Source organism: Melospiza melodia, chromosome 4 (genome assembly GCF_035770615.1).
Source record: "Melospiza melodia melodia isolate bMelMel2 chromosome 4, bMelMel2.pri, whole genome shotgun sequence".
Lineage (NCBI taxonomy): Eukaryota > Metazoa > Chordata > Aves > Passeriformes > Passerellidae > Melospiza > Melospiza melodia.
Genome location: NC_086197.1, coordinates 64873845 through 64899099, shown reverse-complemented (window position 1 = coordinate 64899099; position 25255 = coordinate 64873845). Strand labels below are relative to the sequence as shown.

The following is a 25255-nucleotide window of genomic DNA, read 5'->3' as shown; positions in this document are numbered from 1 at the left end:
GCCGCTTCCCGGAAGCTCCGAGGGGCGGCGGCCCACGGGGGCAGGGCCGGGGCGCGGGCGGGGCAGTTGGGTCCGGCCCGCTGCGGGGCAGTCCCGCCGTGCCCCGCCGCCCCCGGGAGCGGCTGCCGTTCCGTCCCGTGCCGTCCGAGGGCGTTTTGGAGCTCTAGAGAAGGCAGTGTGTCCCCTCTCCCTGGAAGGCCGTGGACGATGGGTTTCCTAGGCAAGCTGGCGGCACTGCCAAAGTTTAGCGGGGCGGTGGCGTGCCGGGGCGGCGGTGCCTGGCGGCGGCCGGGCCGACCCTGTGCGGGCGTCCCGTTCCCGCTGCCGCTGCCGGCCCGGGCCACGGCCGCCCCCTGCCCGCCGCCCGGCGGCCGCGCCGCCTCTTCCGAGCCCTCCCGGGCGCTGGGCAAGTACGAGGAAGTTTTTCGGTCCTGCCTGGCGGAGCCGGAGAAGGTCTGGGGGGAAGTCGCCGAGCAGATCCAGTGGTACAAGCCCTGGGTCCGCACCCTGGAGAGGGACAGCCTGGGGAGCGCCTCCTGGTGAGTGCCCGAGTGCCCCGTGCCGGGCCGGGGGGCTCAGCTCGGCTGTAGCGGGGAGAGCACTGCCTGCCCCGGGGCTGCGGCTGTGCTGGGCTGGGAGCCGTGTGCTCACCTCAAAACTATCCCAGCATCTTTCTGGGATTGTCGGCGTGCTGCTGGAGGAGACGGCTGCGGAGTTTGAAGAAGTTAAATGATTACACTTGGTTAAAGTTCATGATTAAAAGCAGCATGGATGAGCGTGTTGTGGTGAAGGTATGTTAGTGTGCCCTCTGGCAGGTGCCTGTGTGTGTCCATGTGTGGATGAGTCCGCCTGATGCTCCCCATCCCACCCATTTTGGGTCTGAATTGGTAACAGGCTGCCGTGAACATGGGAAAGCCGGCTTCAAATGCCAGGGAAGTCAGGCATACAAACGTCAGGTGTATAAAAACTGTGGCTTTTGGGATTGCTTTATCTCAGATACTGTCTAAGTAGGTTATAATTTAGATGTTGTGGTTAAGTTAATGTTTGGCAAAGGCATTGGCGTTTGTAATATGTATCTTCCTCAGTGAATGATGAACTATCCTAAGACAGAATATGATATCCTTCTTATAAATTGCTAGATAGGATTTTCAATACTTTTTCAAAGATAACATTAAAATTCTTTGTGCTCATGAGGCACCTTTGCCTCTTTTTAAGCAAGTTTACATCATGCTCTTGGGTCTTTTCTCAAGAAGAAGCTGATGCACAATATAAAAGGCAATGTAGGATAAAGGTCATTTTTATTTGGCACAGAAATGTTCTGTGCCCTTTTTGTATTTTTCTGGTTTTTTTTTTGATCAAAAATGCTAGCAATTCTAAAAATTTAGTTTTAAAATATTAATAATTCTCAAATCTGTGCAAATTAAAAGATAAAGAGCCAGTGGAGTGGAGCTGGGTTTCTTATTGGTGTCTGATATCATTGTTTGACACCTCTAGTAGTAAAAATTTATGTGTTCAGCTAAATTATCAGTAACACCCAGCCATGATGGGCTGTGTAGCAGGGGATAGATAGGATCCTTGAGACTTTGATCTCAAGGTCATGGCACTATTCAGAAAGTCCGGGTAGGACTGCCTGCATAATTAGGATCTAGACAAGAATGTAGAGAACATGTCCTATGAGGAGCTGCTGAGGGAGCTGGGGTTGTTTAGCCTGGAGAAGAGGAAGCTCAGGGGAGAACTTATTGCTCTCTGTAACTACGTAAAAGGAGATTGTAGCCAGATGGAGGTCAGCCTCTTCTCCCAAGTAACAAGTGATAGGACCTTAAGAGGGAATGGCCTCAAGTTGCACCAGGGGAGGTTTAGATATTAGGAATATTGGATATTAGGAATATTGCATATCAGGAAGAACTTCTCACTGCAAATGTTTTCAAGCAGTAGAACAGACTGCCCTTGGAAGTGAAGGAACTACTAAACCTGGAGGTATTTAGAAGTTGTGTAGATGTGGCACTTACAGACGCAGTATAGCGGTGGACTTGGCAGTGCTGTGTTTAATGGTTGGACCTGATGATCTTAAGATCTTTTCCAACCTAATTGGTTCTGTGATCGTGTGATTAAAGACCAGTAAAGCTCATTGACTGCAGCATTCCCCAACCAGTATAATGAAATCAGTACAGTGGTTACTTTTGAAGGACTAAGGAATGAGAATATTATTCATGCACATGAACATAGTTTTGCTATCAGATTCTGTCAAACAAGTGTGGTTTGATTTGCTGAGCAGGATAAGCTTGTTTGTTTAAAGTAACAGAGTTAGGCATTTGTAAAGCATTACTTCTCAGGTGGAAGTTATTTCCCCTTACGAGAGGGAAAAATGGGTCTTTCATTGTCTGAAGTCAGATTTGTCTTCCAAGCTCTTTTCTAGCCTCACTTTCTAACTTGCATCTTTTCCTTCTCTGTGGACGCAGAAACTGAAATTATCATGTTAATCTGGGCAAATACCTGAAGGGAGGTTTTACAGAAGACAGAGCCAGACTCTTTTCAGTGATGTCCAATGACAGGACCAGAAGCAATGAGCACAATCTAAAGCAGTCATGTTCCTTTTTTTAATGTGAGAGTGACTGAGCACTGGTACAGAGCTGGTTGTGGAACCTCCATCCTTGGAGATATTAAAATGTCATCTGGACATGGTCTCTCCTGGTCTGCTGTCTCCAGGCTGACCTTGTAGAAGCCTACAAGGTAGGTGGAGTAATGTGTATGTCTCAAGCACCCATAGATAGCTGTGGAGCCACCCAAGGATTGTTTGTAATAATAATACTGAGAAAGAACAGGCTGTGGCTGTAGAAGGGGGCCCTAGAGGGGTAGGGCAGCACTTTTCTGGGATAAATGTTCTTGTTCCAGCTTCTGGAGATAAGCACAACATGGTACAGGGCAGGAAGAAGGTTGATAAATGGGCATAGACTATAGAGGTATCAGGACCACTGAGGACTGCTGAAGCCCTCTGACCCGTTTTCAGAAAGGGCGAGAAGAATGGATCGTGCATGTGAACTAATTTGCATAGAAAGCAAGAAACTTGCTATGGAGTGGTACCCCCACAAAGCTCAGGTTCCTGTCTGCCTCAGGTCTCTGGATAGATCATCCAGCTGATGAGCTGGATCAAGAGGGCTCTGGTCATGGAGCAGATGATCTTTATTTCCCCCTCTTTATTTAATCTCTTTTGCCTTGCGTCCTACCTTTATCCAAATCCCACTGCCATATTCTTATACTGGGGTATCAGAGACTAACTTATACAGATTTCCGTACAAAGTGTGTGGAATTTACTAATAAAAACTTCGTAAGTTTTTACAGGCCCACTGACTTCGTAATTCTTTTTGACCAAGAGTATTTTTGAATCTTAGGTTCTGCCTTCCCCTTAAGGGTGGGATGCCACAGACCTGTCTGAGCAGGTGCCCTCCAGAGGTCCCTTCCAACCTCAAGTCAGTTTGTGATTCTGTGGCATCATACAAAGATGCAAGTCTGAGGACTCAACATCAGGCTGTAATTGTTTGTATGCCAGGTACCTGTTGTTCTGTGGATAATAAAAACTTTAAGCAATTCAAATTTGTATAAACAAATGTCTTAATGTGCAACATGCAGTTTTATTTCTTAAGTTCACTTTAAATGATAACAGGCTGTACATGATAGAGCTTCTACTTTAATGTCTCTGAAATCCCAAATGGTTACCAGCAGTCAGTGTGCTCAGCAGAGTGACAGATGGGAAGTTCTTTGAATATGAGAGAGAGAGAACATAGAAGAGGGTCTTTCAGAGGACAGGCTGAAGAGAAAACAGACAGTGGAACTCAGCTGAGAAAGAGGCCAGGTGTCCAAGGAAAAACAAAGCTTGCTGGCTTAACAGGGTAAAAAGGGAGTTCTGGGTCAGAGGTTTACCTTGAAAGCTGCTTATGGGGACCTGAAAAATACTATTAACAAGTTCATGTATGTGTGTCTTGAGTTAGAATTTGTTTCCTCTTTTATTAGATCATTTGGAAATACCAATTTTTTTTTAATAGCTTTGCTTTTGGTTGCAAAACCTGAGATGTACAGAAGCAGATGCTTTTCATGTATTTTCCAGTGTAATCTACTTCTATTGAAGGAGTTGAAGGAGGCTGTTACTCTATTTACAATGTAGCCATAAGGCAATTCTTCCTCTCTAAATACTGTAAGAGCATGAAAGAAACTTAAACTTGCAACAAAGTGTGTTTTCTTCACTCTCTGCCACTGGAAATACCAGTATTATGTCAATGGAATGCACAGTGATTTCCAGAAGATAAGTGATCAGTGTCACCATCCCCTGACTTGTTTTTTTGAAGCAGTAATCCCAGGTACTGTTCTAAACTGCATTAGTGGCTGATACAGCACAAAATATCTGGTTTTGCCTGCATGAAAACTAATAAGAGCTATGAAGCATGGTTACTCAAGAAAAGGATGAAGGAATTGAAATTGTTTGATCTAAAAGACAAAATGGAGACCTGGGTTTTAAACCACATAGAATTTGGCAAAGAAGTTGAAGGAAAAACTTCCTTGAGGTGGCTTTGAACAGGTCAAAACTATCTTCAGTTGCAACATGGGAAACATACTCTTTAGATGTTAGAGAGGAAAATCTTTTTAATGCTGAAGTTGGTGAAACACATGAACAGATTATTTTGGAATCTTGTGGAATGCCAGTTAAAAGGATTAAAACAAGTGTTTATTTAGGAATGTGGAAACAGGTTTCTCTAACATGTGCAGACAGAGGGAAATTTTGCAACATATCTTTTTTCTCTGGTGATAAGACATGTGCAATATTTAATCCTGTTTGAATTTTGGAAGTGTTGCCCAGATTGCTATTCAAATGTTGCTTACATTTTCAAAACTGTGTCAGGGTAAATTTATGTAATAATATCTCAAATTATCTGATATTGTCTAACATTTTATTCAGCTTCTACTCTCATTTAATGTAAAAAAGTGCATGTCTGCTTTTCTGGTCCTATCAGAACCTCATTCCTTCTCAACAGGGTAACAAAGCTCTCATCACACCTTCCAGATAGTCTTGGTTTTGGATTAAACCTACAGTTAAATCTCTTTCACACACTTGTTTGTAAGTGATTGCTAAAAATTCATGTTGATGTTGCCATGTATCTTTAGAAAACCAAAGCTCTCATGCCTGCTCATGTTTTGAGCATTTTAAGTGAATATGCATAGCCCAGGTAGTGTGTTCCCTTGTTAATATCATCCTACAGTAATTTGGTAGAAAAATCTGAATCTTACACAACTTTTATGACATCAATACAGAGTTTCCCTGTATTATGTGAAACAATTCCAGATCCTTTATTGTTCATATTGTTTTCCTTTTAGAGGAAGGGTTTTGTAGACTTTTGTACAGGATGGTTTGTGACTTTGATGGTCCCCCACTTTCTCCTTATTAATGATATTGTAAAGGAGTTGCAGTAAGATAACTGCATCCTAAACATGCTAACTGGTTTTAATTTCATAATTGCTGTTTTTAGACAATAAAGATTATCCCATAGCATCTGTGTATGGATATAAAAGTAATATATAAAATATCCTGATTTTATATTATAAAGCAGTCCTTTACTAAACAGGAGAAATGAAGAAGGAAATACTTCTCTTTAACTAGTAGTAGGTTACTTTAGGCCATCTGTTATTTCTACTTGCATTATAATAATATGTTACCACTGTACAGTTGTCCCCGTAGAACCTTTTGGAAACTCTCAAATGTGTGTTTTTTGTAAATTGCTATTTTTGCTTCACAGATATACATGCAGATAGAAAAACAAACAAATAGGCATGACTTAGTGTGAACTTTAACTTTTAGGTGCTGTGTCATCTTCCAGTAACTAGAATTGTCTTTGTATCTGGTACCTTCCATATTTCTGTACTTTGAGGATTATGTTGCACTTGAATTTTTCTCTATATAGAATGACTAGAAAAGTGAAACCTAAGTTTGTGGAATGTTTTTTTTTTTAATTGGAAGATAAGAGTTCTCTGTAAATGTCTAACTATTGAAGATGCTATGACTCATATCACTTTACAGAAAATTTTGAGTCACTGATATAAAAGAGTATTGTCAAATGCATTATAATCATATGATCTTATAACTTGGGATCCCTTTCATTTAGCTACAGATGCGTGTATGTTTAACTGTTATTTGCCAAGAGATGAATAAGACTATTTTGGGTCGTGAACCTGTTCTTTTTGAAAAGGGTATGTGTGTGTGCCAGTACAAAGTGGGATAATAGCATGTTTTCATAATGTCAAATTAATTTAGGTGAATTTATGCTTTTTCTGTGATACTATACATATAAAATCAGTGTGATTAATGCAAAGTAAGTTAAACCAAGACCAAGTTCAGCAGATTCTTAGTTAAGTTAGTTAAAATACAGTACTTAAACGTCTCTGTTTTCATCAATAGTTGTATTTAGCTTGTTGAGTAAATCCTGAGGTTACAGAATAAAAAAGAACTTCCTGAAGTGAGTCTAACATTTTGAGAGCTATGTTTTAATTGAATACTCTCATTCCTTAAAACACCAAATGACCAGAAAAAAAAAATAAAGTTGTCTTTGTTTGGAAGGCTAGCTATCACATACTTCATACTTCTTTTGTAGGTTCGTAGGTGGAGAGCTGAATATGTGTTATAATGCTGTAGATCGTCATGTTGAGAATGGACGAGGAGACCAAACTGCCATTATTTATGACAGTCCTGTAACAAATACCAAAGACAAAATAACATACAAGGAACTTTTGGAACAGGTATGTTTCAGAATAACGTTGTTAATTAGAAGGGGCAATAAATATTTCACAGTAGGTAAATACCAGAGAGGTAGAAATGATCTATCTCACTGGTTTACTTCTTTTCCTATGCTCAGTATTGGCTTATAAGCTTTACTACCTTTGCCAAACTATACTGCATCCAATTGGGTTTGATTCAGTATTTCCTCTATTTCCTCTTTGTCTTCTGCAGTTTAATAACTTTTTCCCCTGGCTGGTTAAATTTTTAAATTGTCTGTATTTGATTTCATTTTCTTTTCCCCAAACAGATCTTAATTAAAAGGTTAATCATAGTATTAGTTAAGTCTCTTGACAGTTGCTGTGATGAGCAAAGGTACAGTTCCATAGAAATTAAATGTGAACCTTGGCTCTTGCTGCGCATAGCTGAATGTAAGCCTAAATGAAATTTAACTGGGGGAACTCCAAAGAAAGCTGAGTCACCTGCCCCTATGTAGGCTGGCATGAGGGTGCTTCTGTCTGGAAGGTGTGAGGATTTTAAATTCCCTGTTGGCTGGGGTAGCTTACTCCTGATGAGGTTGTCAGCATCCCGTTCTGCATCAGCCCATTCAGGTTTACTCTGTGCCTCACCATGGGTTGTTGCCACCATGAGTGTTTGCAGTCTGCCCCGTTGAAAGTTCTTGGCCCTCAGGGCTGTCTGCTGGAGGTTTGCTGTCATGCTGCTACTCTTGTTTAGCTTTTTTTCTTCCAGTTACATGTAGCAGTTGAACTTAAAATTGAGTACAAAGAAATGTTGGAGTTGGACTTGTATTCTTCCTTGATGTGTTTCAATGTGCAAGGTGGATTAGTTTGAATGTAACACACTCAGTGTACTTAAGATATGCATGTAGCATCTGGAGTAACGTAAGCTTGTGGTTTAAAATGTGAAATGAGGTCAGAATGCAGTAATTCCATTTGTGAGAGATTTATTCCACTGTTGCAAGAAAAGAGAAGTCATACAGCTACAAAGAAATTATAAACCTGTTATGCTTTCTACCTTTTAAGGAAAATATAGAAAACATGTATTCCTTACCAGTTTTCTATTTATTAGGACACAGGTCCAAAAAACAAAAAACAACATGACATATGGTATGCTGGAGCTGGAACAACTACCTTTGGTGTTTTAAGGAGTCAGAAGACTTTGAAAGTATCCAGCTCCTTATCTAATCTTATTTACACTAATATATATAAATTCATTAAAACTTTATATACACAATTTTTGAGTCTTTTGCTCTCAATAATTATGATATGTACACAATATGTATGCAAATAGATGTGTATACATAAAATCAATCTATATATATGTTGCATATAATATTTGGTTAACTTTAATGCAGAAATACAACATTTTAATGTAAGTTATATTAAGTGAACTTGCTTGGTTGAAATTTCCTCTGGAAAGAACTTGAAAAGTAGCCTTTTTCTGCTTTTTAAGCTTGATTATATTAAGTCTCCCAACTTTGTCTCTTTAAGAGTATTAATAGTCTTAATACATGGCAAATTTGTGCAAAGTGAGAAAATTTTGCTAGTTGACGTACACATCCTTTTATCTACATTTCTTCTTACCGAGCGTTGCAAAACCAAGTGGAAGAACTGGTTTAAGTTTTCTGGGGTATGTAGCAGAAGTTCACTTAGAAGTTCATTATAATCTTGCTGGAGGCTGAGTCCTATCTAAATACTATTTCTGCATTCTCTACAGTTTACTCTTAATGAAAAGCAAATAAATGTGAAAGGCGGTATTTGATACTAATAGCTTGTCTATTGAAGCTTTCTGGTCCACTCTAGTACAGTAAGTTTAATTTGGTTTATCTGCTAGCTACCAGACTGCTGAAAACAAAAGTAACAAAGAGAGAGATCTGCTAAAAATGGGAGGGATGTAGGCTGTAGAATTTTTTTAATGGATCTTATAGGTCTAGGAGAGTTTAGCTTGCATTGATGGGTTCTATGCTTGTGTGTTCCAGTCACTGTTCAGCCCGGGAAGGTTTGGAATTCCTCTTTTGAGCATTTTAAAGGGATTTCTGGTTTTGCATCTTTTAAGGTGAATTCTTTTGGCATGGACCAAAACTGCTTTTGGTAACTGCTAGGAGTTCAGAACTGAGTGACTTAGAAACCTTAGCTGCTAATACAGCTGTAATATTTGATTGCTGGGTAAAAGTAAAACTGTGCTCACAGGGTCCATGCCTTTGATAGAAGGGCAATTTATGCTCTGGTCTTCCAAGCTGAAAGCCTGCTTGAGTTTCTTATTATATCACTTGGTCTCTAGTGATTTTATTACTGGAATGTCAAATATATTAAAGTGAGTGAGCAGTCTTAAACTTGAAGAAAAGTGGAGAAATAGCATGTTAGTTTTTGAGTGATAAAGTATGCTGCACTGTATTAATATAAATCATAAATGACAACACATTGTAACAAAGTGGAAGGTTTCATGACTTTTAACAGTTTGATGAAATGTCAGTACTCTTCCACCTTCTCCTTTTTTTTTATAAAGAGTGATTGCTTGGATGTTTCAGGGCTTCCACATCAATCTGAAGGGCAATGTAAACCTGCTTTACAATGCTCCCCTGTCTTCCAAATAGTTGCAGATAGAGACAGTGTTTTATTGTACAGTCCCAATGTTCCCTGTCTGTCAGAAGGGTGAGGGAGAGGGCACAAGGAAAATCACAGATAGCCATGTATTATATTGTATTGTTGTCTTCAGTGGCATTACAGTCTTTAGGGTGGGGAAATCAGGTGCAGACAAGTGATTACTGGGTTTGCACAGGTGACATGTAGTTCCTGTCTGCAGTATGCTGTACACAGGTTCTGCTTTAAATGCAATTTAGCTATGATTGATTTCATTAAAGATCATGTAAGTACATGCAGATCTCTTTGCTGTCTCCCTCCTATACCCAGGAACCACTTATATGGCTTGTTTACATGCACTGGGAGTGTTCTATTTAAAAATTACTAATTATGATCATTAAATAATGACAATAAATATTTTTCTTTTTCATAATTATTAATAATAATTTATGAAATAATGATAATGAATAATAATAATAATACTTGTCCATTGTGTTTAACTATTTATTGCCCACACTTACAGTGACTATAAAAATACTCATTAAATGTTATTTTCATTGCCTCTGGCCTTTTTGTCAACATTCTGCTTGAGAGTCACAAGCAGAGAAGATAATGATTAGCTTTTTTGTTTCTTTGTGAGAGGGTGATGTGTTCAAAGATTTTAATATTTTCACACTAGGAATTAGAGAAAAGTAATTTACCTTTGGAAGTAGAATTGTTATCTTTATTTACAATTACTTTCACTAATTATACCTAGAAATGACTGTAAATGCTGGGTGTGTAGCAATAAATTTTAGCTTTTTACATGTCCAGTCTTTGGTTTTTGTTGAGTTTTGATAGTTTATATCAGTTTTATATTAATTTATATTAATTTATTACTAAGTCTAGCATTAAATATATTTTCTCTTGAAAATCAGTAAATTTAAGATATCTGTTCCATACAAATCCTATGAATACCTAAGTTTGTGTGAGTTTTCAGCTCGGTGTGGTGATCACTTTGCCTTACAAACATGTTCTTTCTTGTGGTTGAAAATAACAGCACAGATTTATGCAATGCTTACAGAAAATGGAACTTGCGCAGTATCTTCTGATGCAAGAGTGCCTGCTTGGGGCTTCTGTGTTTCCATTTTCTTAAATCCTCGGGGAGAATGTAGAAATGTGCTGTTTGATTGTGGATGACCTGTGAATTTAATGCAAAGACAGAGCAGATGCTCCTGGAGCTTCTGGATGTTACTGTCTCAGGTGACTGAAAATCTGAACATATATTTCCACTGAAGAGAGAAACAGTGAGGTTGGAGGTGGATATATAAGAGTAATGTGAGAGCAGAGGTGCAGGAAATAGTGTCATTAGGCAGAGAGGTACAACAGTAGAAAAGAGCGCTTAAAGCCTTTGATATGCACAGAGTGATCCATGATGCTTCTTCACTTGGGTAAGTCCATCACCATAGCTGATTTAGTATTGGTTATTTTTAGATGTGTTTACTGCATACAAAGCAGTTTATGACCCTTTTCAATATATTTATGAGGATTCTAGGACTGAATGTAGTGACTCTTTGAAAAGAGAAAACTCAAATTTTTAAATACTATAAAAGAAAGCATTTCTTTCAGAAGACGCCACATTGCCATGCCTTAGCAAGCAGGTTGGGACAACTTCACTGTGCTTGTCATAGGCTCCCATGCTCACTATAATCCAACTTCCTATGTGGTAAATACTAATGAAATATTCAGTACTACTACTTTTGTGACCAAATATTGTGTACTGTCAAAATAATAAATATTTTCTCATGGTGTTACAGGGGCATTGCTGCTGACCAGTCTATTGCATTTTGTGAGTTCCAGTCCTTTGCTGCTGTACATAGTCTCTCTTAGGTTTCTGCATAGCAAAAAGGAAAGTCTTACAATGAGAGCAAGAACTGATTTTAAACCTAGATATTTAAGCCTAGATAACATTCTGAATTTGTGTTTCCCTTTGGTTCAGAGTATAAGGTCTCTTGTCTTAGATTGAGAAGTTATGCCGCTGCAGTAGAAAATACTGCAAAATAAAATAAAGAAAATACTACTACATATTGATTTGTGTTTCAAAGTTAGATAGATAGGACAGAACTTACATTATGAAATGACATGTTTATATTCATTCTTAAGAACTAAAGTTTAGAAGTATAAACTGTTACCTGAATAAAAGAATGACTGGTAGACTCCCATTTAAAAATTTGTTAGACATTGCTATTGTTTTTTTTTGTGGTTATACTAACTACAATAATTGGTCTCCTTCCATTTTTATTTTACAAAAGAAAAATATATTAGTAGGTTTTTTGCAAGAAAGAAATTGTCTTAAATTTACTGAACCTTGATTACATTACATCAGCTTTCTTTATTATACTGGCTTGTCTCTTTGATGTCACGAATCTGTTGACTGTATGAAAGTTTTTCTAATGGGGCAGCAGCAGATCTGGAGGAACTTTAAATATGAATGTTTTGTCAGTACAGGTCTCCAGGTTAGCTGATGTCATGATCAAACATGGTGTGAAGAAAGGCGATCGTGTGGTCATCTACATGCCCATGATTCCAGAGACAGTGTACTGTATGCTGGCTTGTGCAAGAATAGGAGCCATCCACAGCCTGATTTTTGGTGGGTTTGCATCTAAAGAGCTTTCGGTTCGCATTGATCATGCAAAGGTAATAACCTGTTTGAAGCAATAAACACCATTGCATTAGTTATTACAATTAGTCAATGTCAAAAACCTGTTCTTTGGAATTTTTCCCAGACAGGATAACATTTCTCTTTGTGTGGCACACAGTGTGTTTATAATACCTATTGTTGCAATATGAGCAAAGTACTATGTCTGTGCGGAGGTTGATACTTGTATAGCAGACACCAAGGGAGCAATTTTGAGCCCTTCTACAAAAGCAGGAGTTTAACACACTGTTGTTTGCATAGACTGTACTTTCTTCTCATGTTTGTCAATCTTTTTCTACTAAGCATCTCCTTAATATTGGCTTTTGGTTCAGCATTTTCATCAAGTGTATGCGGAAAATTCTGCCAAACCTAAGTGGTTTCACTGGCTTGTCTGATGTTAGGCATATTAGGTAGTTCATTTTTTCAGCAATGTTTATGATCTAGGAATGGTATTCCCCAATTTATTGTTCTCATTTAAACATTCCAAATCTTATGTTGCTTGCTCGCTCCCCTCTCTCCCTCTTCCTCCCTGTGGTGGGATGAAGAGGAAAATTGGAGGCCTAAAAGGTAAAGATCAGGTTGAGGTAAGAACAATGTGCTAGAAACAGCAATTAAATAAATGAACAGTAACAGGAACAACATTCATAGCAGAGTGTACAAGAGAGGCAAATGATTCATGCCATGCTGAACTCACACTACCCCACCACACCCTCCAGAAAGGACCCATCCCTCTTGACAGCTATGGAAACAGTTGCCCTAAATAAGTGACTGTGCTGATTACATAATTAATAGAGATGAATGCTTTAAAGGCTCCTGTGATCAGCATAAGTTGAGCTTGTTTATAAAGTGTTACGATGTCTGTGTTACTGAAATGAAAATAGTAGTTGACTATTCTTCGTACCTTTTATAGGCATATGAGTAGCTTGCTTAGTATGCATTAGTTTCAAACCAGCTAACAATGGAATGGCCTATTCTTGTTTTCTACTAGTGAACAAGGTAAAGTCTTTTGTCACCTTGATCAGTCACCTGAAGCATTCATAGTTGTCTTATCATTGCGTAATGTTGCTTAGATGTATAAACCAGAAGAGGATTTTGTGTAGGGTTAACTCTCCAGGATTCATGGAACTTTCATATAGATTTCTGTGTGCAGAGGTGCTTTTTAGATGACTGAAGTTTCAGTTTTATAAATATCTGTAAATAGATAGTTGAATGCATTTCCCCTCTCTCCTTGATGCTTTAACAAAGATGTTAATAAAACGGCTGAAATGGTTTGTTGGAATGATGAAAAAAAGGCTAACAACAGCCCTCTAGTTTTCCCTTTCTTCCCACTTACCCATTTTTCTAACAAGCTGTAAAATAATGTATAAGAAAAAAATTATAAGCTTTAAAAATGAAAGTTGCTATAAATACAAATTATATAGCATGTTTACTTTTAGAGTATTTTGTAATTATTGACTAATTAATCCCAATGATTTTTCCTCGGGGGATAAAAGGGAGACAGCACAATAATCATAATCCTTGCTTCATGCATTAGAATGAAAAGAGGGGAAGTTAAAATTTTCTACCCAAGGTCACATAGCAACTCTTTTGAAGGGTTAGCTATATAATTATTAGCTGCAAACCATGAACTAAGTCCTAATTTACATTGCCTTTTGGTTTCTTTAAAAGGCAGTATTATGGATGATTTTTGGTCCATCTGATGTATAATTAAAATGTGGATAAGGGAGGCATACCTTCAATCTAAGTTTCAAAACATGCACCAATTTTCAGTGTGATAAAGCTTTCATGATAAGTGAATTGCACACTCTTGAGGCTGCCTGTAAGTACCTGTAATAGCCAGTAAAGATGCTGAATAAATAAAGCAATTGCACGTTAACCTAACATTTTTATTAGGCTTTTATGTAAATTGGTTTAGATGCTGCAGTACAGGACCTGATATTGGTAGAATTAATTAGAAAGTGTTAAAGATGTGCAGTGGAAAGCTGGCTGTAAGATGCTCTTGTAGAAGAAAGATCAAACTTCATACTCTGTTGGAAAGTCTGAGTGAAAGAAATAACAAGCACTTTCTGGCGACTATGAAAAGGTACACTTGGCCAGCTTAGCTTAATTTATCTTGAATTTTAAATAGGTCTGGGAATGCTGCAAAGTCCTGCAGCTGGTAATTCCTACTTGTCAGGTATTGGCAGTTACAGGCATTCTGCAGTGAATTGTGATGAAGTGATCCAGAGCATGAAAACAGGATTTTTGTCATCTTTCCTTTTACTTGAGTCTGGGAATATATAATTTGTAATGTTAAAGCAATAGGTATGTTCATACAATCATGGAACAGTTGGAAGGGACCTTTAAAGGTCATCTAGTCCCTGCAATGAGCAGGGCTTGTTCAGATAGATCAGGTTGCTCAGAGCCCTGTCAAACCTGACATTGAATGTTCCCAGGGGTGGAGCATGTATCATCTCTTTAAGCAACCTGTGCCAGTATTTCACCAACCTCATTGCAAAAAATGTCATCCTTATATGTAGTTTAAATATACCCTCTTATAGTTTAATACCATTACCTCTTTGTCCCATTGCAGCAGACGTTGCTCATGTGTAGCTTTTCATCCATCCACCAGACTCCCAGTATCCACCAGTATCCCACGTCCTTCTTGGCAGGGCTACTCTCAATCCCTTCATTCCCCAGAGTGCATTGATTTTTGGAGGGCTTGCTCTTGTGCCCTGTTGAAGCTTATTAAGTTGTCATCAGACTACTCCTCTCCTTGAGCTTGTCCGTATCCCTCTGGATGGCCTCCCTTCCTTCAGGAGTGTCAGCTACATCACTTGAGGAGTATTAGAGAGTATAGAAGAATTTGTAGGAGTCTTTACAACAGAACAAAAATGTTGGTCTTGTACCAACATCTTTTACTATTGGGCCTTGCTTTATCTCATTTCTACTTCATAACATTGCTGGGTTTTTTTCCTACAGCTCACTATCTTTGCAATTTCTTCTCCAGCAGACGCTTGAACTCTTGCTGTTTTTTCTTCAAACTTGTTATATGTCTATCTAATCTTAATGTATATCACTACATGGAGCCACAGAAGAGGTGGGAAATGGGTGTATGAAAGCAATATGGAAGCAGAGGTGCAGGAGAAATAATATCATTAGGCAGAGAGAAGAAAAGAGCAGTTAAAACCAGTAGTGGTCCTTTGATTTGCCTGGAGTGATCCATGATGCTTATTCACTTTGGTAGTACATCACCTTTGCTAATTTAGTATAGCTTAGTTTTAGATGTCCTTACTACGTACAAGGCAGTTGATGAGCTCAGATGGGATCATCTACAAATTACTATAAAGCTAGTGATAACAAAAGTCTTTCATCTAAACACTGGAATAGGACTGTAATCTTTTATTTATTACAGTCTGACCTAAGGGTGGCCTCCCAATGAATTTGCAGCTTAACTGCATTGTATTGTATCATCTTCTGTTAAATCAGTGCATTCCAAAAAGGAAAATCAGTGAATGCTGAAATTTTAAAGCTCATCCAGAATCTTTATTTTGAATACCTGCCAATTAGGGATCTTTCCTGAATGACAGATTTGGACAGGAAACATTTTATTATTGCACAAGAAAACTATTTAATCTGTGCTTTCTCTGCTGAATTTAATTTCGCCTTAACTGAGACACTATGGTTTATGCCTACTTAATGGGATTTATGCTAATGCACACAATCAGTAAACTAGCTTGATCAAACTGAGTGCCATATGATAAATACATTTCTAAAACTTCAAAACAATGGAGATTGAAGACTCATTCTTTTCAAAGTAAAATATGTTCTAACACATAGTTTCTTTGCTGCTAACTTTTCTCTCCTAAAAAAACAAAAAATAAAAATACCAAGCTTTGGACCGAAGCTGAAATAGCTTCTATGCAGATTTCTTCACTTAGGCAGTTTTACATAAAAGCTGTGGTTAATTTATTGAAAAAGATGTGGATTCTACATTTGTAAGCAGATATTAGTCTAAAAAGCCCCAGATCTATACAAATCTGTCTTTTAGTAATTTAGAACCCTCAGTCCTTCAACCGTCTCTTGAAAAACTCTAGCCTTACTTCCCTCATGTGCCTTATCACTTTCGCTTATTCTCTTCCTGTATTTCTAGTGTCCTGCCATCTCTTGTTTGCCTTGTTTTCCCTCTTCTTCTCTTTTCTGTCCTGTGACTTTCATTGCAGGCTATGAAAAAGCCAGCAAAGTTCTTCAGCTAGTATTGAAATGTGAAATTGGAAGCATTAGGTAGAAGGCAAAACAGTACAGTTAACTGTTGGCATCACTGCACCACTCTTCCTTAGTGGAGGAGATGAACAAGAGTTTCTCTCTGTGTTCATTAATATTTATGCAACTAATAAGAAGTTAATACTGTTGATTTTTTACTCAAATGTGTTTGAAAATAGTGAAGTGTCAGAAGGTATTAATGTTCTTCCAAACAAAAAGCAGATACATGGACAGTGAGATCTCACAAGCTTGATTTATTCTAGAAAACGGATCTAATCCCTGTGTCTAATTATGTAAAAATAAATTGTATATGTTGAATTTAATAAAAAATATTATTAGGTTACATATCTAAAGTACATTGCAAATGCACATATTAGCTTTTCTTTTTTCAGCCCAAACTTATTGTAACAGCAAGTTTTGGTGTAGAACCGAAAAGGAAAGTGGAATACATATCTCTCCTAGAAGCAGCACTGGCAAGGGTACAGAGCAAACCTGATAAAGTTCTCGTTTACCAGCGACCTAATTTGGTGGGTGTACAGTTGTACTGTCTTTATATTAACCTTCACTTATTTGTGTAGTGCATGTGCCTTTACTTTTTTCCAAGAAATATTTTACTGTATCTATTGTAGTTTGTTTTTTAATTTTAAGGGTGAGCATTATATTAATAAGATTTAAATAAGCATTATCTTTAATGTTATTTATATATTTAATATAAATAACATTAAATAGAATGTTTAAAATATTTAATGTATAATATGTATTTAATTTTAAGGGCGAGCATTATATTAATAAGATTTACAAAATAGAACTAATGCAGTAGAGAGATTACAGAAAATTGAATAGTGCTGTATAAAAAATTTGAATAGTACATGTCTTTTTAATGAATTACATTTAGACCATGTGGTTTTCTTTTAACAATTTCCTTATTTTTCAATGGGCAGGGCCATGTTCCTCTTACCAAAGGTCGTGATCTTGACTGGGAAGAAGAGCTTGCAAAAGCCCAGTGTTCAAAGTGTGTCTCTGTTCCCTCAGATCATCCACTTTATATTCTGTATACATCTGGAACAACAGGTTTGCCCAAGGTAAAGGACTATCAGTAGTCTAAGTGTCTGTGACCAACTATTTGCAGTTCCCTGTGAAAAAATATTTAATTGAAAAGGTTGAAAATATTTGCCAGAGCACAATGTTCTAAATGGTATGCATTCTACAAATGGTTTAATCTCATTTATTCACATTTCACTGTTTTAAAGGCAGTGTCTAGGAATAAATAATGTTTTTAAATTTAAATAGTAGTAATATAAAGATAAGATGCATTTTCTTCAATTGTTTGTACAAAATAAACTTCTGAATGATAGCAGAATGTCTTATTCAGTACTGCCTTCTATGTTTTAACCTTCTTAGATAAGCATAGTATAGTTACTTAATGACAAGACCAGTTAATATATCACTTGTGTGATTGCATTTATTGCTGACTAATCTTATTCATTATTTACATATTAGCTAATTTTCTTGTAGATAAGATGTACTGAATGACTCTACAGATTAAATGAAATAAAGAGTGTTCTGAACGCTTCTGTTGCTGCACAGCTCTGAGTACATAATACCCTGAAAATGGAAGTTTAGATTAAGTGAAAATTAACAAAGGGTATTCTTTGGAAGTGTTTGTTTTGAATGTAAATTAGTTTTAACAATGTATTTTTAAAGGATTGTATTTTAAAAATACATCTCTGAGTGCTTGCCTGTTACTTAAAATGCTGTTTTACAATGTGGAAGACAAGCTGAATATAATTTTCTGTCAATAGTCTTGTCACCACTGATTCGGACAGTATCACACATCCTGGAGAGAACAATTATACTGCAAAACATCAGCTTTGCTGAGAAAAATCTCTTCTGCTTTTACCTTCAATGCGGGCCCTTGAAAGCAACATATATATCCTAAATCATAGTTGTATTGTCAAAAAAACCAAGATATGATCCTTTGTTGCAACAGATATTTTCCTTGACTGGATATCAATAGAGTATCTCAGAGGTAATAGGTCTCAGAAGTTTACTTCACTGTGTTGTCTCTGCAGAGAAAAATAAAGATACCTTGAATCAATCACCCTTACAAGAGAGAGATTTTCAGCTAGCAATAAGCTACAAAAAGTAACTCTCAGTGAATAAAATTGCTTTTTTATTAATTTAAGTAACTTAATTTAAATGGTCATGCAGGTAAAACTACATGAATTTTTTTAGGATTGGTTATGACCATCCTAAAAACTTTTGTTGATCTCAGAACAGAGGCTAACTTAGAAGCTGAGTTGAACAAAGGTAATCTCCTGTCTGAAATTGGTGAAGTGTTTGTAAACCATTCTCTGCCTTAGCAATCTCTATTATGATTTAATGTATCTCTGCAGTCCCTCATTTCTTGGATGAGGCTTTAAAGTGCCTATTTCATTCTATTCAGTACATCAGGAGAATATACCATGCCTAGCACAGACAGCTACATTGTAATGTCTGCACACTGCATATTTGTTTGGTCCAGTGGGTTTCATCTGAGTTTTAGTTCAGGACACCAGGACGTAGTTTACTTAATTCTTTCTTCTAGGAATAATGTGCTAGAATATATATTGACCATACTAGTATAGCAAAATATGTCTAAAAGTTTCCTGTTAATGATGTTCCAGAGCTGGTTTTTGGTTTAGCAAGGTGCAAGATGCTGTTGATGACCTCTCATTCTAATTTTCAGATCCCTCTTTTAGCTCAAGACTGGAGTGGTATTCATTTAGCATTCATGCGTGCTGGATAGGAAACTTTCAAGAATATACTCTGATATCTTTAAAAAGAGTCAGGGTAAAAAGGGACATTTGAGGGAGTAATTCACCCCATTTTTTTCAGGGATCATCTACTTTGCAGGTGTGAAGATGATATAGATGAAGTAGGCAATGAGTTTAAAACATGCCTAGCGTTGGCATGGTACAGTTTAAGTGAGGTAAATACTTAAACTCTTTTTTGTCAGTATATATTGACTGAATATTTGTATATCCAACTTTTATGAGAGAATTTTAGCTTTGTTAGTTATTTCTGAATGTTTGCTTTATTGTATGTTTGGTTTTTGTTTTCAAAAATTACTTAAGTGGAGGTGCTTTTCTTTTCTTGAGTAAGAAGTATTGAAGTTGGACAACTTTAATTCCATTGCTGCTAAATCCTTAGCATTTAATTGAACACAGCAATATAATTGTATCCTTCAAGTCTTGATCTTAAATACTCAAATTTTCTCATTTAGGGTGTTGTGAGACCAACTGGTGGCTATGCAGTTATGCTAAACTGGACCATGTCCGCTGTATATGGCCTCAAACCTGGTGAGGTAATTCTATTTAAATGTCATGTAAATTTTTTTTAATGCCTTTTATTACTCCTAACTATAATTTTATTTATATTTCATTTTAGGTATGGTGGGCAGCTTCTGATTTGGGCTGGGTTGTTGGTCATTCCTACATTTGCTATGGACCTCTTCTTCATGGTAATACTACAGTTTTGTATGAGGTATGATTCAGTCTAAAAAACCTTCCTTGGAAATGGCAGCATCTCCTTCAACTGATGATCCAGATGATTCTGTTTATGCCTGTCTATTCTTCATGCCACAGATATTTAAATTGAGTGTGTATCTTCAGTGTGTATACTCTCCCACCTATTACAGTAATTTTTAAAGAAAACTTATTTCACTGTCCTTGAAGCTTGTCTACATTTGTTTGAAGGGTGATGGTTAGAGGCATAAGGAACCCTGAAACAACAGAACTAGAAATGACAGATGGTGAAGTGTACCTGTGTTATTGATTAAATTACTTTTATTTTGAAATTAGGAGAGGGCGTTGTGTTTTGCATTTCTTGTGATGAAAAATACTTAGTGGAGCTTAGCTGGATGCAACTGAGAACTGTATGCTTGGAACCAGAACTTCTAATGAGAGTTGTCTCTTCTTTCCTCTTTACCACTCAAGGAAACTGAACCCAAGACACAGATGACATTTGGGACTTAGTCCTTCCCTTCAGGGGATGAAAACTAGTGGCAGGGGGAGAGGAGACTAGTCCAGTTAGAGTGGCCTGGGGCATCCTTACTTTGCTGCTCAAAAAAGTAATCATGCTGCCTTACATTGTTATTTTTACAGAATTTATTGCTGATTGTTCTGAGTAATAAAGAGCAAAAACTTCACCCAGTAGCAGAAATGCACATCATAGACCTAAATATTGTATTAGCTTGCGTATTAATTACTATAGTCTAATTAATGTTTAAATGCCTAATAGATGTTAATTAGATTCTTCATTCTAAGGGGATTAGCTCAGCACTACCACAGTAGTTAAGCAGAAGAGGAAAGCAGTGTAAGAAAATTGGCAGGTGCTTGCAGATAATAAAAAGACTTTGGTAGTTTTATAGTGACTGTTTTTGAATACTGATGATGTGCTAGGCCACATTAAAATTGTTGCATGAATTGTCAGAAGAGAATCACTGCAATGAAGAGGCTTTGCAGGTGTAGAGTAAGCCAAGAAGGAAGTGAAATAAGGAGTCCTTCAGCATTTTCTGTTGCATTGTCATCTTACAGTGAAGTTTTATCTCCATGTGAATGCATGGGGATCAACGTGATTATTGTAATTGTAAAGGTACCTCTGGATTTAAACTGTTGTTAAAAAAAGGAGTATAAATCTTATTTTTTTAACAGTGAACATAAAGAAAAATTAGAGTTAGGATCAAGTTGACGTACATATCTGCTTTGTCATTATTTGCTCTTGGTGAGATCTTATTAAAAAGAAATAGAACATTTCCCACTTTACTTCTCCAAGATGCCATTAATCAAGGCTTCAGACAGTGTTCATGACATAAGTGTCATCTTTTTGAGGGTTAATAATGGGAAGAAGAGGAAAGTGTCTGTACATACATGAATAAAAGTAATATTTATAAAGAGAATAGTGCATAATTTTTCCTCTTCTCAGAAGAATGTGTTAATAGTAAATATTCAGAAATTTTTAGTCAAGTCTCCTAAAAGGTTGCCTAATTAAATATTTTGTGTTAGGGAGTATCATTGTTTAGCCATGGGGGAAGAACATCACATTCCTTTTGCATGTGGACAACTACTATTGAATGTAAAGTGTGCTGACTTCATACCCTCACTACTTCAAGTGTTTTGTTTATTTTTAAATTACTTAGGTGACAACTTGTCATTTAAAAAATTACTATGGAAATTATGCTTTTAGTTTTCACTTGCTGTTGCACTGTTTTCAAGAATGCAAAAATGGTGATGAATTCTTTTGAATTCAAAAGCAAGTGTATTTTTTGTTTTGGTTTGTTTGGTTTAAATAATATATCCTGTGTTTTTTTTTCTCCAAAACAGCAACAACAAATAAGTCACCTGAAGTCTCACAGCCCACTCTGGGTTGCTCTTGCTAATAGGGTTTCAAGCTGTAAGCAACAGGGCAGTATTAAGAGAAAGTCTAGTTACTATTTGTGGTCCTGTGATATGACAGAAAAGGCAGCATTGTAGTTCCAGTGTTTGGGACTTTGAACTAGGGTAAGGAAGAGGATACCCACACTTGTCAAGAACCAGGCATTAAGGACTTCATTTGAGTGGTCTAGGTCAGAGGAGGAGCTGTAGCATCTTGTGTGCCTGGAGTCTCTCACAAGGCTCTCTGGAGTCCTGTAGTTGCAGCAGATTTGCAGGGTACATAAGAGCAAGAGGTTTGAAACTACTCTTCTTTGGCACAGTTCTTGTAGATATCCAGCTTTTCCTGCTGTTTTTGTAAGGCAGTATCATCAGCTTACAAAGCAAACACTGTCTCTGAGGTCTGGCAGGGATCACTCTGCCATCATACATACTGATTGTGGAGCAAATTCAGTAGGACATGTTGTCTCAAGTCTTCAGTGGAGCTTTGGCAGCAGGGTCACTATCAGAAGGCTGAATGCCTCTGTGAGCATATTCTTTTGAGTCCTGATATGTCAGGATTTTGTGTGTGCTTTGGCATCGGCAGGTTTTAGTGGCATGCAGTACATTTTCTATACAGAGAAAATTTCCTCATAATTTTGGATTTAGTGGTAATTGAAGAACCCATTGTTCTTAGGGGTCAGGTGTAAAGGGAATTGATGCACTCTTACTCCTGAATTGTTGGATATTTTATTATAGCTCTTCTTCTGTGTCTCTTCCCTCAAGTAATCTATGCTGGTGGCTTCTCGCTTTCTCCATACAAGAACTTCCTTATTCCCTTGGTAATTCTTGGTGACTGTGAATCTTTTTTGATAATCATGTATGAAATCATAAATCATCAGCACATTGTCTCAGGATGTCTGCTTAGCTGTTTGACATCTCATAAATTGCATGCTAAATCTAAGTGCTTCCAGAAAGATTTTCCTGTCTGTCTCAGTCTCTTGGTAGATCTTTTCTGTGGGAATCTTCCCAGTTCATACAAGAAGTATGTGTTCTTACTTTTCTCTTTTAAATTAGATGAGACAGATCACTCTCTTTCTGACTGCCTTTTTCTTGTTTACTGTGCTCTCATTTCCTGTCAACCATAGATATTATTGCCAGTAACTTTTAAAAATCAATTTTCATCTCCAGTATTGATGCAAATACTGGTCTTGAACTGATCCCTGCAGCAATCCAGTGGAAGTATCTCATTTGCTCAGTTCCCGGTTGACTCAGCAGTCTGTCAACATATTCTGAATTCAATTACCCAGTGGTTTACTGTTTATGTTGCGAACTTTTAAAAATAAAAATTGCATGTGGTAATAAGCCTTCATGGAACATGGTAGTACTTCTTCAAATTTTTGTATAACAAATGACTACTCTCTCTGGCAATTTTATTTGTAGATTTTGAGCTCTGAAATTAATTTTCACTGTCTCAGATATGTGTTACAATCTGATTATTAGGGAGATTAATTAAGGTGCAAACAAGACCATATGCCATAGTCAATAGCATGGGTTTTATTTATCAGTAAATGTGAGGTAGAGAGATAGAAAGAAATATAAAAAAGAGGAGAGGGGAAAGAAAGGGAGGTAAATTAGGGGTAAGTTAGTTACCACCCCTGTGGATCCAGGGCATCCTGTTCATCCTCTTTTGGTCTTCTCTGTGGTGGGTGTCCCATGAACATAGAATTCCATGGATATTATTATACAATGTATATATACACATTGTATACTTTGTACATAATATAGACATTGTAATATACATTGGATGTGACGGTGTTCACAGGGGTCTTATGTTGAGGGAAGAGACTAGAATCTGACTCCATTTTTCAGAAGGCTTGATTTATTATTTTATGATATATATTACATTAAAACTATACTAAAAGAATAGAAGAAAATGTTCTCATCAGAAAGCTAGGCTTGGAATAGAAAGGAAAGAATGATAACAAAGGCAGCTGTCCCAGACTCTCTGTCTGAGCCAGCTGGGCTGTGATTGGCCATTAATTATAAACATCCAAGATGGGCCAATCACGGATCCACCTGTTGCATTCCACAGCAGCAGATAACCATTGCTTACATTTTGTTTCTGAGGCCTCTCATCTTCTCAGGAGGAAAAAATCCTAAGGAAAGGATTTTCATGAAAAGATGTCTGTGACACATTGTATGTTCATGTACATGGGAATGCCCAAGCACCTCCCCTATGAGGGAGTTTTACACTGTCTTATGCTGCAGAATCGGAATCCGTTGCAGTAACTATGGTATAAGGTCTGAGGAAAGAGTCTGGGGACCTTTGGGGATCTCTGATGGTTTATGACCCCTTCTAAGACATGAGAGTTGTCTCTCATATGGTTGTCCCCTGGTGGTGGGTGAGACACCTCTATCCTATGTGGACCAGAGGTTTTGCCATCACACTCCCAAAAACTCACCCCCTCCCTCTTGAATGCATTCTTCTTTCCCAGCCCTGTTTATTTCCCCTTAGACCTGAGGTAGTTCGACAGTAGTACCACCTTTATCTTGTCTCAAGTTCCCTTAGGTGGCTTAACTCACAGTCAGAATTCCCACGAGGAGGCATATTTGGAGGGATGGACTTTGGTTGCAGATGAGCTTCTTTGCACACTTTGCTACAGTGGGCAAAATCCTTCAGTGATCTTAAAAATGTTTGAGCCATTAACCATTTCAGTCTGGTTCTTCCCATTGGGAAGTTTTTCTGCAGAATCTGTAAGAATATTTTATACCTGTGCCAGAGTTTTTTTCTCCCTAAATGAATATCTTATTCTCTGTGTTATATTCCTCATGAGCTGTAAGGTGAATTTTCTCCTCTTTCTACTGTTTGTGTTTTATTTGGTTTTCTCCTGTATCTGGTAACTCCAAGCCTAAACTGCTTTAGCTTACCTGTGACATAAATATCCACCCGTCAGAGTCCTGCATGTTTACCCAAGCACTCCTGAAGATTTAACAGTTTGTGTAGAAGATGCTGTCAGGCTGAGGCTTGCTGGAAGTTTGAGGCACAGGCATGTCTGTGACATAGCTCAGGCAGAGATCAGGTGTGAAGCAGGATCTAGGAGGGAGTGGGTGTGCTCAGGACCACATAGCCCTTTTATGGGCTCTGGATATTTACATTTGGTTAAAAGTAACAGCCTAATTTATTACCGGCTGACTAGCCAAGTTCACCTTGCTCCACAGCTAGGTGTTTTGGTGTCCAAGATGATTGATACTAATTCAAGTACATAATTACTTAATGAGAAGCTTGTGGCAATTTGGTGTTTTTCAGAGTCTGAGGCTGTTTGTTTAGCTCTAGTGATGTTGGCTTGAACTCTTAAGCAGGTGCCTACAGATTTGCAGGTATAGTGAAAATTACAGGTAGAGAGTGTCAACTTGAACAAAAAGTGAGTTAGGTTCATGAACCACCACTGATGAACACATGAAAGTTGTGATGAAGTGGTCTGCTAAGGAGAGGTTTAAAGACAGTCTGGTAAAAGATTTTTATATTACTGTGTATTATCTGACAGGTACTGTGTGTTATCTGACAGGAAAAAGGACATAACTCACT

The 25255-nt window shown here is 37.6% G+C and overlaps 1 protein-coding gene across 5 annotated transcripts in view; it reads left to right on the top strand.

Moving 5' to 3' along the window:
- Positions 1–104: 104 nt before the first annotated feature.
- ACSS3 (acyl-CoA synthetase short chain family member 3) overlaps positions 105–25255 on the top strand; it is a 74955-nt gene continuing 49804 nt past the window's right edge. For 4 of the 5 annotated variants that reach the window (XM_063154968.1, XM_063154967.1, XM_063154969.1 and 1 more), the window contains exons 1-7: positions 105–539; positions 6636–6780; positions 11845–12033; positions 16669–16803; positions 17218–17358; positions 19542–19622; positions 19706–19801. In XM_063154968.1, the coding sequence (XP_063011038.1) occupies positions 208–539; positions 6636–6780; positions 11845–12033; positions 16669–16803; positions 17218–17358; positions 19542–19622; positions 19706–19801 (1119 nt within the window). In that variant the 5' untranslated portion in view covers positions 105–207. Of the gene's footprint in view, positions 540–2340; positions 2731–6635; positions 6781–11844; positions 12034–16668; positions 16804–17217; positions 17359–19541; positions 19623–19705; positions 19802–25255 lie in introns of those variants that run through there. The other variant, XM_063154970.1, reaches the window with a different exon arrangement.